Below are 14,530 nucleotides of genomic sequence, written 5' to 3' on the forward strand. Positions count from 1 at the left end.
AAAATATACAAAAAATATAAAAGTTCAAATCACCCCCCTTTCGCCCCATTCAAAATGAAAGCTAAAATAGAAAAATTGAGAAAACACATACCATAAGGAAACTTAGCATAAGTACATGTGGGGGTTGCCTGGTTGCTAGGGAATCCCCACATGTACTTATGCTGGCTAACAGATGTAAATCATTCAGCTGCGGCAAGAAAAACTAAATCTCCGAGCACCAAAAAATACTCGGATGACTCCCGAGCGTGCTCGATAAATCTCGAGTAACGAGTATATTCGCTCATCACTAATCCAGACATGTTAACACAGTAGCCAATCACTAACTGTAGCGGATAACTGCTGCGATCAGTGATTGGCTGCAGCGCTTACATGCCCGAGTTGTGATGTCATCCTGGAAGTAAGAAGTGGTGGGCGGTGGGTGACCCAGAAACATTGGAGCCAGAATGAGAGTGCACCGATAAGGTTTTATTTCTTTTGTTATATTATCTATTTTCAAAACAACGTTGCCCGTCTGGACAATTCTGTTGTTTCTCTAATGTATAATGGGGGGCAAAAACTGCGATTAGAAATCGTGACCCCCTGCCTTCGCTGTAATTAGCCCTGTTAAAATGGGTCTGAAACGTAATAAAAATCGATTGTGGCTGCGGAGACCTGTAAATGGCCGTTTACATGATAACTGCTGCCATTATTACCATTGCTGTTCACCATAAGTGGACCTTATGTCCATTCCTTCCCTGGGATCCTCTGGGCCTGCAGTCACCAGGGGCAGATTAAGCTGCATGGATGAAGCCTATTACATAAGAGCCTCCTGATCCAGCCTGGCTGCAGCCTTCATGAATGAGGGAGTCAAGGATCTGCAGCACAGAGACTCACAAGCCACCAGCCCTAGTGGTCTTGGATGTTCCCCACCCCTTTTCTGCCTTGAGATCAGAGTGTGCTGCTGCTGCTGCTGTTGCTGCTGCTGCTGGTGACACTCCTTCTCTGCCCATGTAGGAGCCATTCAGCTGGCTGGACACCTCCTCCTCCTCCTCTTCCAGCCAGACCCAGGCACTGCAAGGCACCTCTGAGACAAGCTGAGGGAAGCAGGGAGACTTCAGCCAGGGCTTTACATCCACCATACAAGCAGCTATACAGTATAAATCCAGACACAACATGGAGGTACCACGCCTGAGTCAACACATCAACAGCCCCAACAGCCCCTGTGAGGAAATGATCAAGAACCTGAGCCTGGAGTCTATTCAGCTGTGTGAGAGGGACGGTAAGAGGCAGCTCTTTAATCCTTGTCATCCACATTGTAGCCATGCATGTGTACAGCCCCTGAGAACAATAGATCCCCCCATAGAGATCCCCCCATAGGTGCACACAGCTGAGAAAATAGCAATGTCTCCCAGTCTATGGCCATGGGTGCATTGCCCAGAGATGCTGCCAGCTATTGATTCTCCTCTCCCCCCTTTTTTTTTTTGCTTCCAAAGCTGTGGCTGATTTGCATTGCAGTATTTCAATTTACACCATGCAGCTCTGTTCAAGCAAAGCATGCTTACAAATGGCTCTTTAGCCCTGCCTCAGTGATAATGCTCCTGCCAGCTGGCATAATGTCATATTTACAGGATGGGGATTGTTCACAAATCAATCCCTCCATTGTTATCAGAGTGTGATGCATAGATCATAAAGAGACAAGGTGTTTTCTAATATTAGAGGGGGGGGGGGGGGGGAGCTTGAAGGTAGCTGTTCAGTTTCAGGACCATGGACAGATGATCCTACAGGATTCTGGGCTAGGAGTCAAGAAATGCTGCTCAGCATCTGCACTCCACTGGCCCTCAATGTGGTGGAGCGGAGTCACTAAAATCCTCCAACTATTTCCATAGTCTTTGGAACATTAGCATTCCCAGACTGAAATGAATATGCATCCCTCTCCGCTCGCTCTATAGCCATGGAAGGAGATCATTGGGAGCATTTCATTCATTGGCGCAGTTGTAGACGGTCGGATTTCTTTCCCGGCACACCTGTGTGTATAAAATCTTTGTTTTGATGATCTAGTAAAAAAAAAAACAAAAAAAATAAAAAAAAATGACGAAATTATATTGTAGGTGTAAATACGGTCAGTGCATGTGATCCAGTATTCATAGGAGCAGTGGGACTAATCTTATTACGCAATTATATGCTGACGATGATTCAAATCTGTGTCAATTCAGTCCAGCCAAAATGAGTGTTCCCCCCATGATTGAGGGGCAAACTATCATATTGTCTTCTCAGCATTGGGGCATTACAGTTGGAAGTTCCCAGCCTTTGCATTTTCTCAGAAAGTAGATGGGTGGCAGTGCCGGGGCGAGAGATATAAGTGGCCGCTGCAACCCAAATTCTCTCAGATTGAGCCTAGATTATAACCTGGCTCATGTTGTTCCTCGATAACATGGAGTGGCAGCTCCTGCGAAAATCATTTAATGTACTGTCATTTTTATTTAGTGCCTAACTCTAAGCAAGAAAACAAGAGAGACGTTAATGGAAAGTGATCAGGATCTCTACCATGTTACAATTAGCAGCACAGGCGGTAGATTGCATTTACATGCCTGTTGTATTATATATAATATTGTACATACTATGTATATATATATATATTATTATTATTATTATTATTTATTGTTATAGCGCCATTTATTCCATGGCGCTTTACATGTGAGGAGGGGTATACATAATGAAAACAAGTACAATAATCTTAAACAATACAAGTCATAACTGGTACAGGAGGAATGAGGACCCTATATATATATATATATATATATATATATATATATATATATATATATATATACAGTGGGGCAAAAAAGTATTTAGTCAGTCAGCAATAGTGCAAGTTCCACCACTTAAAAAGATGAGAGGCGTCTGTAATTTACATCATAGGTAGACCTCAACTATGGGAGACAAACTGAGAAAAAAAAATCCAGAAAATCACATTGTCTGTTTTTTTTAGCAATTTATTTGCATATTATGGTGGAAAATAAGTATTTGGTCAGAAACAAACAATCAAGATTTCTGGCTCTCACAGACCTGTAACTTCTTCTTTAAGAGTCTCCTCTTTCCTCCACTCATTACCTGTAGTAATGGCACCTGTTTAAACTTGTTATCAGTATAAAAAGACACCTGTGCACACCCTCAAACAGTCTGACTCCAAACTCCACTATGGTGAAGACCAAAGAGCTGTCAAAGGACACCAGAAACAAAATTGTAGCCCTGCACCAGGCTGGGAAGACTGAATCTGCAATAGCCAACCAGCTTGGAGTGAAGAAATCAACAGTGGGAGCAATAATTAGAAAATGGAAGACATACAAGACCACTGATAATCTCCCTCGATCTGGGGCTCCACGCAAAATCCCATCCCGTGGGGTCAGAATGATCACAAGAACGGTGAGCAAAAATCCCAGAACCACGCGGGGGGACCTAGTGAATGAACTGCAGAGAGCTGGGACCAATGTAACAAGGCTTACCATAAGTAACACACTACGCCACCATGGACTCAGATCCTGCAGTGCCAGACGTGTCCCACTGCTTAAGCCAGTACATGTCCGGGCCCATCTGAAGTTTGCTAGAGAGCATTTGGATGATCCAGAGGAGTTTTGGGAGAATGTCCTATGGTCTGATGAAACCAAACTGGAACTGTTTGGTAGAAACACAACTTGTCGTGTTTGGAGGAAAAAGAATACTGAGTTGCATCCATCAAACACCATACCTACTGTAAAGCATGGTGGTGGAAACATCATGCTTTGGGGCTGTTTCTCTGCAAAGGGGCCAGGACGACTGATCCGGGTACATGAAAGAATGAATGGGGTCATGTATCGTGAGATTTTGAGTGCAAACCTCCTTCCATCAGCAAGGGCATTGAAGATGAAACGTGGCTGGGTCTTTCAACATGACAATGATCCAAAGCACACCGCCAGGGCAACGAAGGAGTGGCTTCGTAAGAAGCATTTCAAGGTCCTGGAGTGGCCTAGCCAGTCTCCAGATCTCAACCCTATAGAAAACCTTTGGAGGGAGTTGAAAGTCCGTGTTGCCAAGCGAAAAGCCAAAAACATCACTGCTCTAGAGGAGATCTGCATGGAGGAATGGGCCAACATACCAACAACAGTGTGTGGCAACCTTGTGAAGACTTACAGAAAACGTTTGACCTCTGTCATTGCCAACAAAGGATATATTACAAAGTATTGAGATGAAATTTTGTTTCTGACCAAATACTTATTTTCCACCATAATATGCTAATAAATTGCTAAAAAAAACTGACAATGTGATTTTCTGGATTTTTTTTTCTCAGTTTGTCTCCCATAGTTGAGGTCTACCTATGATGTAAATTACAGACGCCTCTCATCTTTTTAAGTGGTGGAATTTGCACTATTGCTGACTGACTAAATACTTTTTTGCCCCACTGTATATATATATATACACACACACACACACATACATACACACACATACATACACACACACATACATACATACACACATACACACACATACATACATACACACACACACATACATACATACACACACATACATACACACACATACACACACATACATACACACACACACACATACATACACACACACACACATACATACACACACACATACATACACACACACATACACACATACACACACATACATACACACACATACATACACACACACATGCATACACACATACATACATACACATACACATACATACACACATACATACACACACAAACATACATACACACACACACACACACACCTGCATATATACATACATGCCGTGTGTCTGTTGCAGAACATTGTGAATGACTTTTACAGCTTGGATTAAGTTGGTTGTTTTGCTGCCTATTACATTGTATTAGGTTTTATCTTGTATCGTTGCTTGTGCAGGCAGTTATGGTTTTCGATGGCATAAGGGTTATGAGAAGGAAACAGTTCCAGCCTTACAAAAATATCGATCCTTCTCGTTGCACAAAGAATAAAATATTAGTTCTGGTCAGCTCTATGTTTATCTAGCTGTCTTACTGTTTCGAGTATTTATTTCATTGTTTCTCTAAGATTGTGGCTTGTGCCAAAAAAAAATAAATAGGTTTTTCAATGTTATTTTAATTTTTGCAGGGTTTTTTTGTAAAAAAAAAACCCAGCAAAAATAAATTTGTATGGGAATCGAGACCAAGTTTCGAAAGCCTCTTCTCAAAATAATAAGGCGGTGTTCACAGCATAGCTCCTCTTGTCAGCAAACCATTACAGCTATGATGATCCAATGTGAAATGGTGTTTAGACGACCCTGATGGATCCTGTTGACCATCAGGTTTCTATTTATTAAAAAAGAAAAAACAGTACAGCAGACTATTATAGTCTTACTATCAAAAACCAATGAAAACTCAATAGTATGGAGACAAGCAATAAAGTGAGCAGAGACTTAGGTACCCACCCAGGACAGAGGGCTACCCCACTGGGGGAACCACCCAGGACAGAGGGGTACCCTACCAGGACAGAGGGGTTTCCCACCCAGGACAGAGGGCCACCCCCCCAGGGGGCCCACCCAGGTCAGGGGTACCCACCTAGGACAGAGGGGTACCCAACCAGTACAGAGGTGTATCCAATCTAGGACAGAGTGATATCCTACCCAGGACAGGCGGCTACCCACCCAGGACAGAGGTGTATGCATATAGGACAGAGGAGTACCCACCCAGGAAAGAAGGGTACCCACCCATGACAGAAGGGTATGCACATAGGACAGAGGGCTATCCGCCTGAGGTACCCACCCAGGACAGAGGGGTATCTCATCAAGGACAGAGGGTATCAACCCAGGACAGAGGGGTATGCATATAGGACAGAGGGGTACCCACCCAGGAAAGAGGGGTACCCACCCAGAACAGAGGGGTATGCACATAGGACAGAGGGGTATCCCATCGAGGACAGAGAGTACCCACCCAGGACAGATGGGTATCCCACCCCAGGACAGATGGGTATCCCACCCCAGGACAGATCTGCAATTTTTGTTGTTTTCTGTATACATTTTCTTATTGCCCTCTGTCTTATATAATACAGAACACAAATACTCTCTGATACATGACAGCCGCACTTTTAATGGTCAGCAGTGAAGATATACTAATTGGACAGTAACATAATACAATTATGTATAGTGAATTTACTTTACTGCACAAATTAATTCTTCAATTTTTTAGGGTTCAAGGATCTCTCGTGGCAAAACTACATGATAAGCTGGGGGGGGGGGGGTTGTGGCATTTTTAGCATTTACATATTATAGGTTTTGCTCGAAGGGTGGGCATCTGCGGTTGTAATGTCTGACAATATTTTAAAAGTTCCTAAAAGATATAAAAGTTAAATTTTTGATATTGCTATAAAATGTGAAGCGCGTTGGATTTCCTTGAATTGGGTTTAGTTCTACAATTTTCATGGTATAAGTTCAATAACATCCTTAAACCCAAAAAAATAAAAAAAAACCTAAATGAACATACATTTTTTTTTTTCAAACGAGTACCTGTAGGTAATAGATGGCATCCATCCTGGCATCAGTCAGGTGTACCTGTTTTTTTTTTATGTTCAACATCTCGCACTATACATTTTAGAATATTTCATGTCCAGCGATGAGATAAGGGCACTTCTCTAAAACTCTTTCTAGATTTGTAATATTTTTTTCCAGAGAGGGAACAAGAAAAAATAGAGATTGTCATAGAGCAATACAACATAACCATAAAGATATACAGTGCACCCCCTGTATCAAGTGTACCCCCTGTATCAAGTTGTACCAGTCTTTAATTTTGGAATCAGCAGAAGACACCTATAGAATATCTGACGACCTTACAAAAAATATACATAAATGCAAAATAAACTAAGAATGAAAAGATGCTATTTCCCCCTTTTTTTCCAACTCCTTGTAGTCACAGTTACATTTGTTGGATTTCCCCGTACATGACCTGGCTGGGAACAGGGGCCTCTCAACTCTTGTCAACCCAAGCCATTGGGAAAGGAGGACTGGGCATGCTGAATTTCACTGCTCTGTCCTACCATCCTCTCTAGATGGAAACTGCTGCTCGAAGTGGCCGGGTAGCTTCTTCTCATTGAAAATATAGACTTTTTCGGCAAAACCCCAGTGCACAGAGGGGGTCAACAGGAATCCCTGTCGGATATAAGAACCATCCTGATATTGGGGGTGTAGCCGTATCTTTATTTCTTCTGTTCACACTAATTCTAATAATTAGCTATTTTCTTTTTTATCTTATTTCTTACAGTATAGAATAACTATATAGATGTTTCCGCTATCACAAAAATGGATGGATGGAAAGTAGATTTCTATTCCTAGCGTCCGCTGGCTGACATGTGGCTTACGGCTTCCCATCCTTCCAATTTTCAACCACATATTAAATGACAGATTGGATGAGATACTGGTGTCTGTTTATCCTCAATCATAGTTTCGCCAATATTTAGACCTGGATAGTTTCCCTCCTACTTGTCCCTGAATCTACCGGCAGCCGCCCTTTTCTGCTGCAGGGGTGATGTCGCCCTACACAGCACCGAGCAGATGGGCGACCTTGTAATCTATAGCTGTGATGTGGTGCTGACCAGAGCCCCTTCTTCTTAAAGCACCTGTCTGAATGTGGCATATGCACAGGGTTAGCCGAATAGTAAGACACCATTAAAGAAATATTCCCCTCTGCAATTCTAGATACAGTAAGACACGGCTTAATGACTATGAACACTTTCTATTACATAAATATTAAATGTTTATCATATAATATTTATATTTTATAATATATTAAATATCAAATTAAATATTCATCCTACCTTTAAAATTCAATTATCAGACTGAAATTCAAGAAATAAACAATAGCACAGGTCTTTATGAGTTCCCCGGTTTATGAATATAATACTAGTAGTACAAAACTGCTGGGACTGCTGTGATATTTACACAGGTAATATAAGTGCAAGCGGGACGCAGAAGGAACCAAAGCTGGATTCCCCCAAATGGTAATTTTAATGGAGACCATTTTTGGCGTTGGGGATCCAGCATCTGTCAGCTTAAAGGGACTCTGTCACCTGAATTTGGAGGGAACAATTTTCAGCCATAGGGGCGGGGTTTTCGGGTGTTTGATTCACCCTTTCCTTACCTGCTGGCTGCATGCTGGCTGCAATATTGGATTGAAGTTCATTCTCTCTCTGTCCTCCGTAGTACACGCCTGCACAAGGCAATCTTGGAAATCTCGAGTAACGAGTATATTCGCTCATCACTAATTATATTTTATAAAAGACAAGGGGAAATTTGTTACTATTAGTGATGAGCAAACGTGCTCGGATAAGGCGTTATCCGAGCACTCTCGGGTGCTAACCGAGTGACTTCGGCGTGCTCGAAAAATATGTTCCAATCCCCGCAGCTGCATGCTTCATGGCTGTTAGTCAGCCACAACACATACAGAGATTGCCTAACAAATAGGAAACCCACTGTCAGATAGCCACGAGACATGCAGGTACAGGGATTGGAACATATTATTCGAGCACGCCGAAGTCACTCGGTTAGCACCCAAGAGTGCTCGGATAACGCCTTATCCGAGCACGTTTGCTCATCACTAATAATAAAGTCTTGTATTAATATAATAGTAACACTAGAGCAGGCAGGCAAATGCCAGATATATTACCATTACAATTTGTGATAGATTTGGTGCTTGTTGCTTGACATGGAAGAATTTTTTCTGGATTACTATACACCGCCTTTTTGTTTCCAAATTGTGTTGAACGTCGTTATAAAATTTGGTGCATTTCTGGTCTCTCCTTTTCTACGCGCTTTTGAAAACTATCTAATAAGTTTTAGTAACGGTGTCTAAATCAGACATAGAGTGTGTGCCAGAATTTAGCATATTTTGCTTAATCTGTCCAAATGATGTCCCCATGCTATATGTACATAGACTCAAATTGACTGATGCACTGTTTCCAGCTTAGGTCATTTGCATGAGTCAGGTATTGATTAAACATCCTTCTTTATCTTGTGATGTAAGCATAAAGCCTGCTATTTGCTGTTTTGTCCTGAATTTGCCCCTAGTTTGCATTTCCTTTACTCATGAACATCCTGAGAAAGCAAATATCTAGGTATACATTATGTGACGAGTGGCTCTAGTTCCTACAACCCTTGGTTAAAGTGATATACGTCCAAGTGAAAATTTTACATATGTTTCCATATTTACAATTGAAACCAGAAGTTTACATACACTATATAAAAAGACACATCTGCATGTTATTCTCAATATCTGACATGAAATCAGAATAAACCTTTCCCATCTTAGGTCAATTAGGATTACCATAATTATTAATATTTGCCAAATGCCAGAATAATGAGAGCGAGAGAATATTTTAATGCATTTTTATTACTTACTGCAAAGTCAAACGTTTACATACATTACATAAGTATTTGGTACCATTGCCCTTAAACTGAGTCACTTGGGTCTAACGTTTGGGATCTCCTTCCAGAAGCTTCTCACAATAGTTGGTCGGAGTTTGGGCCCATGCCTCCTGACAAAACTGGTGTAACTGATTCAGGGTTGTAGGTCGTCTTGCTCACACCTGCCTTTTCAGATTTGCCCATAAATTTTCAATAGGATTGAGATCAGGGTTTTGTGATGGCCACTCCAAAACATTGACGTTATCCTTAAGCCTCTTTGATACAATTTTGGCAGTATGCTTCGAATCATTGTCCATTGACCCACTTCCACTCAAGCTTTAACTTCCTGGCTGATGTCTTGAGATGTTGCTTCAGTATTGCCACATAATCTTCTTTTCTCATGATGCCATCTATTTTATTAAGTGCACCAGTCCCTCATGCAGCAAAACAACCCCACAGCATGATGCTGGCACCCCGGTGTTTCACAGTTGGGAGGTTGTTCTTAGGCTTTCAAGCTTCGCCCTTTTTCCTCCAAATGTATTGATGGTCATTATGCCCAAAAAGATCAATTTTAGTTTCATCAGGCCACAGGGCATGTCTCCAAAAAAGTTCCTGTGTGCATTTGCAAACATTAATCTGGCTTTTTTATGTTTCTTTTGTAACAATGGCTTCTTCCTTGCAGAGTGGCCTTTCAGTTCATGTTGATACAGTACTTGTTTCACTGTGGATATTGACACAATCTTACCAGCTTTCACCATCATCTTCACAAGGTCTTTTGCTTTTGTCCTTGCGTGGATATGCACATGTCACAACAAAGCACGTTCATCTCTGGGACACAGAATCTGTCTCCTACCTGAGCGGTATGTTGGCTGGACAATCCCATCTTGTTTGTATTTGCATATAATTATTTGTACAGATGACAGAGGTAACTTCAGGTATCTTGAAATTGTACCCAAGGATGAGCCAGACTTGTACAAGTCCACAATTTTCTTCCTGATATCTTGGCTGATTTATTGAGACTTTCCCATGATGCTACACAAAGAAGCAGTGTGTTTCAGGTGTGCATTAAAATACATCCAAAGGTGTGTCTCTAATTAATTCAGATGTTGCCAAAAAAACATTGTCCACTTGGAAGACCCATTTCCTTCAAGCTTTAACTTCCTGGCTGATTATACGCTTCCAAACACATGACATCATCATATGGGCAGTCCAGAATTTTATAAAGGCATAGTAATCTTAGTGTTTGTAAACTTTTGACTTTGCAGTAAGTAATAAAAATGCCTTAAAATATTCTCACTCTCTCATAATTCTGGCATTTGGCAAATATTAATAATTGTGGTTGTCATGCCGTTCTGTCTATGTCTGGTTTTCGGCATGACAATGCATATGTTTGCTTTAACCCTTTACGCTTTTCCCCCTGATTTGAGCTGGGATACTGTTGGCTGTTACTTGGATGGAGCCTTCTCAGTTCCCTGCTCTGCTGCGCAGTCGTACATGGGTGTTTAGGTATTTGCCCTGCTGCATACCTTCCTCATGTGCGGTCCCTGGTTGCTGCTGTGAAGCTGTCCGCGGGTTGTGAGGTCATTTGCAGCTGGTGCATGACTTTCCACGTGGGTCAGTTCATGCAGTTTCAGTCAGGTGCCCTGAGCCTCAGATCCTGCACTGTTTGTGCTGTAATGGTTTCTGTGTGTGCTTAGGGTGTCCACAGCCACACCTCCCCTGCTTTTATCAGGGTTAGGGTGTGTACTTCAAATGCTAAGTAAATAAGGCAGCACACTGCAGCGCTAGAACATACAAACTTGAAAAACGAAATTTGAACTGCATTACTGCACTAGAAATATGAAAAATGAGAGCTTTTAGCGCATAAAAATGGCCAATTTTATGTGTACCTGGTAGCCTCTTTACGGCATCTCTCTTATACCAGGTCCTACGCTTGCCTTACCTCGCTGAGAACAAACGTCTCCATCTGAATGGGTACATGTGAAAACCTCTTACTAGACTAAAATTCTCTCTCTCTGCGGAGGGGTATTGGACCCGCTGTAACCAAAACACCTGTAGGCTAGGAGGCGGAGTGCACGATCAGAAGGCTAGAGAATACATTTCAAAAACCTGACCTGCACATCCAAACATAGACTCAGTGTGAACAGGTGCTGAACCTAGAGTCGCCAACTCGTATATAGTTAAGTAAATAAGGCAGCACACTGCAGCGCTAGAACATACAAACTTGAAAAACGAAATTTGAACTGCATTACTGCACTAGAAATATGAAAAATGAGAGCTTTTAGCGCATAAAAATGGCCAATTTTATGTGTACCTGGTAGCCTCTTTACGGCATCTCTCTTATACCAGGTCCTACGCTTGCCTTACCTCGCTGAGAACAAACGTCTCCATCTGAATGGGTACATGTGAAAACCTCTTACTAGACTAAAATTCTCTCTCTCTGCGGAGGGGTATTGGACCCGCTGTAACCAAAACACCTGTAGGCTAGGAGGCGGAGTGCACGATCAGAAGGCTAGAGAATACATTTCAAAAACCTGACCTGCACATCCAAACATAGACTCAGTGTGAACAGGTGCTGAACCTAGAGTCGCCAACTCGTATATAGTTAAGTAAATAAGGCAGCACACTGCAGCGCTAGAACATACAAACTTGAAAAACGAAATTTGAACTGCATTACTGCACTAGAAATATGAAAAATGAGAGCTTTTAGCGCATAAAAATGGCCAATTTTATGTGTACCTGGTAGCCTCTTTACGGCATCTCTCTTATACCAGGTCCTACGCTTGCCTTACCTCGCTGAGAACAAACGTCTCCATCTGAATGGGTACATGTGAAAACCTCTTACTAGACTAAAATTCTCTCTCTCTGCGGAGGGGTATTGGACCCGCTGTAACCAAAACACCTGTAGGCTAGGAGGCGGAGTGCACGATCAGAAGGCTAGAGAATACATTTCAAAAACCTGACCTGCACATCCAAACATAGACTCAGTGTGAACAGGTGCTGAACCTAGAGTCGCCAACTCGTATATAGTTAAGTAAATAAGGCAGCACACTGCAGCGCTAGAACATACAAACTTGAAAAACGAAATTTGAACTGCATTACTGCACTAGAAATATGAAAAATGAGAGCTTTTAGCGCATAAAAATGGCCAATTTTATGTGTACCTGGTAGCCTCTTTACGGCATCTCTCTTATACCAGGTCCTACGCTTGCCTTACCTCGCTGAGAACAAACGTCTCCATCTGTTTGCATGTGCAGGTCAGGTTTTTGAAATGTACTTCAAATGCTGTCCCCAGTCAATTGCTGAGGGGCAGCTCCTATATAAAGTTCCCCTGCCCTATGGGCGGGGCCGGAGAAACTCACATAGCTCCTGAACTTTGCTATGTGTGTTTGTGTTCCTGCACCTCCCCTGTCTATGTTTTGGTACCAAAGTCCTTGCCTTGATTCCTGTTTTGTCCTGTTCTTGCGCCTGTCCTGGAGGCGGTATATCCAGGCCCAAGTCCTTGATCCTGTACCTGTCCTGTACCTGAACCTGTCTGTTCCCTGATTTCCTGCCTGTGTCTTGATGACCTCGTGTTCCCTGATGTCCTCCCTGTGTCCCATATCCTGATGTAACTGATGCCCTGGGCTGCCATGCCAGTGTCCCAGCCAACCACCTGGGCTGCCACGTCAGTGTCCCAGATGTCTATCCGGTATTCCTGATGGCCTCCCTGTGTCCGATATCCTGATGTAACTGATGCCCTGGGCTGCCATGCCAGTGTCCCAGCTGATGACCTGGGCTGCCACGCCAGTGTCCCAGATGTCTATCCAGTATTCCTGTGTCCTGATGACCTGCCTGTGTCCTGATGTCTTTCCTGCATCCAGATGTCCTGATGTCCTGTCTGTATCCTGATGTCTTGCCTGCGCCCTGATGTCCTCGTGTACCCTGATGTCTTGCCTGGGTCCTGATGTCCCGCCTATGTGTGCCTCGGTGATCCGTTGGTGCCTTGGGGTCCACTGGGTGGTACCCTTCTGGAGGTGTGGAATCGGGAGCCTGACATCGTCATGTTTTGGTTTATGTACTGTGTGACTTTACTTTAGTAAACTTTACTTTCTATATACCTGAAGTTGTGCGGTGTAATCAAGTCCTACTTGTCTCTTTCCTTGTCCACATGCTTAGCTGCCACAGAACCCCGGTCGCTGCCCTCCCCTAGTTCGGGTAGGCCCGGGTCCCCCTCTGCGGTATAAAGGGTCCGTATTGCGTCCCCGAGAGATGCACGCTCCATGCCTTCTGAGGTTGGACAGCTTGGGGGCGCCTATGGGCTGGGCCGCATCTGCGGCTGCAGCTGACCATAACAATGGTAATCCTAATTGACCTAAAACTGGAAATAATTATTCTGTTTTCATGTCAGATGTTGAGAAAAACATGCAGATGGGTCTTTTTATATAGTGTATGGAAACTTCTGTTTTCAACTGTAGAACTTATCATATACGTTACTAAAGTGGAATATACAGTATTTAATCTTTTATGTCCCCATGTGGAGTGCAGCATGGGCAACACTCAGACCAATGTTCTAGATATCTTGTTACTTGACATGATAGTTTATTGGGCAATCCATATGGTGCAGTGTTCCACTACAGAATGTAACACTTCAGTGCAGAATGGTTATTTTCATGAGATATATGGAATAATTCCATTTGAGGTCATCCATGTTACCAATTGTATTCTTGAAATGGTATTTATATGCACTTCTTTGACAGGTGAAGAAGTCAATGTCATTTCAAGGTCAAGAGTTAGGTACAGCCACTGATTATGCATCGTTTTATTGATGTATTGTCATGCCTATTTTTCATGGCAGTGGTTTGTAAGAAGATCAAAATTTTCCTAATATATAATTTTATTTGTTTTACGTATGAGGTCATATATAATGAAAAGAACAAATATCATACAAATTGCTATCCTGGGAAAATGCTACATATGCTGGCTCCCGACTTTCACCCACATGGTCTTAGATAGAACTACTTTTTAATGCCCTTTATGTATATTGTTTTCATTGGAAAAATAGCATAATGCAAGAACCTAAAAAGTACATAAAGTTGTGATATAGTGTGTGACTCATGGCAGGTAGACTTTATATTA

The 14,530-nt window shown here is 42.4% G+C and overlaps 1 protein-coding gene across 1 annotated transcript in view; it reads left to right on the forward strand.

Moving 5' to 3' along the window:
* The first annotated feature begins 810 nt into the window (after nt 1-810).
* The window catches only part of PHYHIPL (phytanoyl-CoA 2-hydroxylase interacting protein like), a 165,208-nt gene continuing 151,488 nt past the window's right edge, over nt 811-14,530 (forward strand). Inside the window, exon 1 of the mRNA XM_069753564.1 lies at nt 811-1,258. Within this exon, the coding sequence (XP_069609665.1) occupies nt 1,153-1,258 (106 nt within the window). The 5' untranslated portion in view covers nt 811-1,152. The remainder of the gene's footprint in view (nt 1,259-14,530) is intronic.

Source organism: Ranitomeya imitator, chromosome 2 (genome assembly GCF_032444005.1).
Source record: "Ranitomeya imitator isolate aRanImi1 chromosome 2, aRanImi1.pri, whole genome shotgun sequence".
Taxonomy (NCBI): Eukaryota; Metazoa; Chordata; class Amphibia; order Anura; family Dendrobatidae; genus Ranitomeya; species Ranitomeya imitator.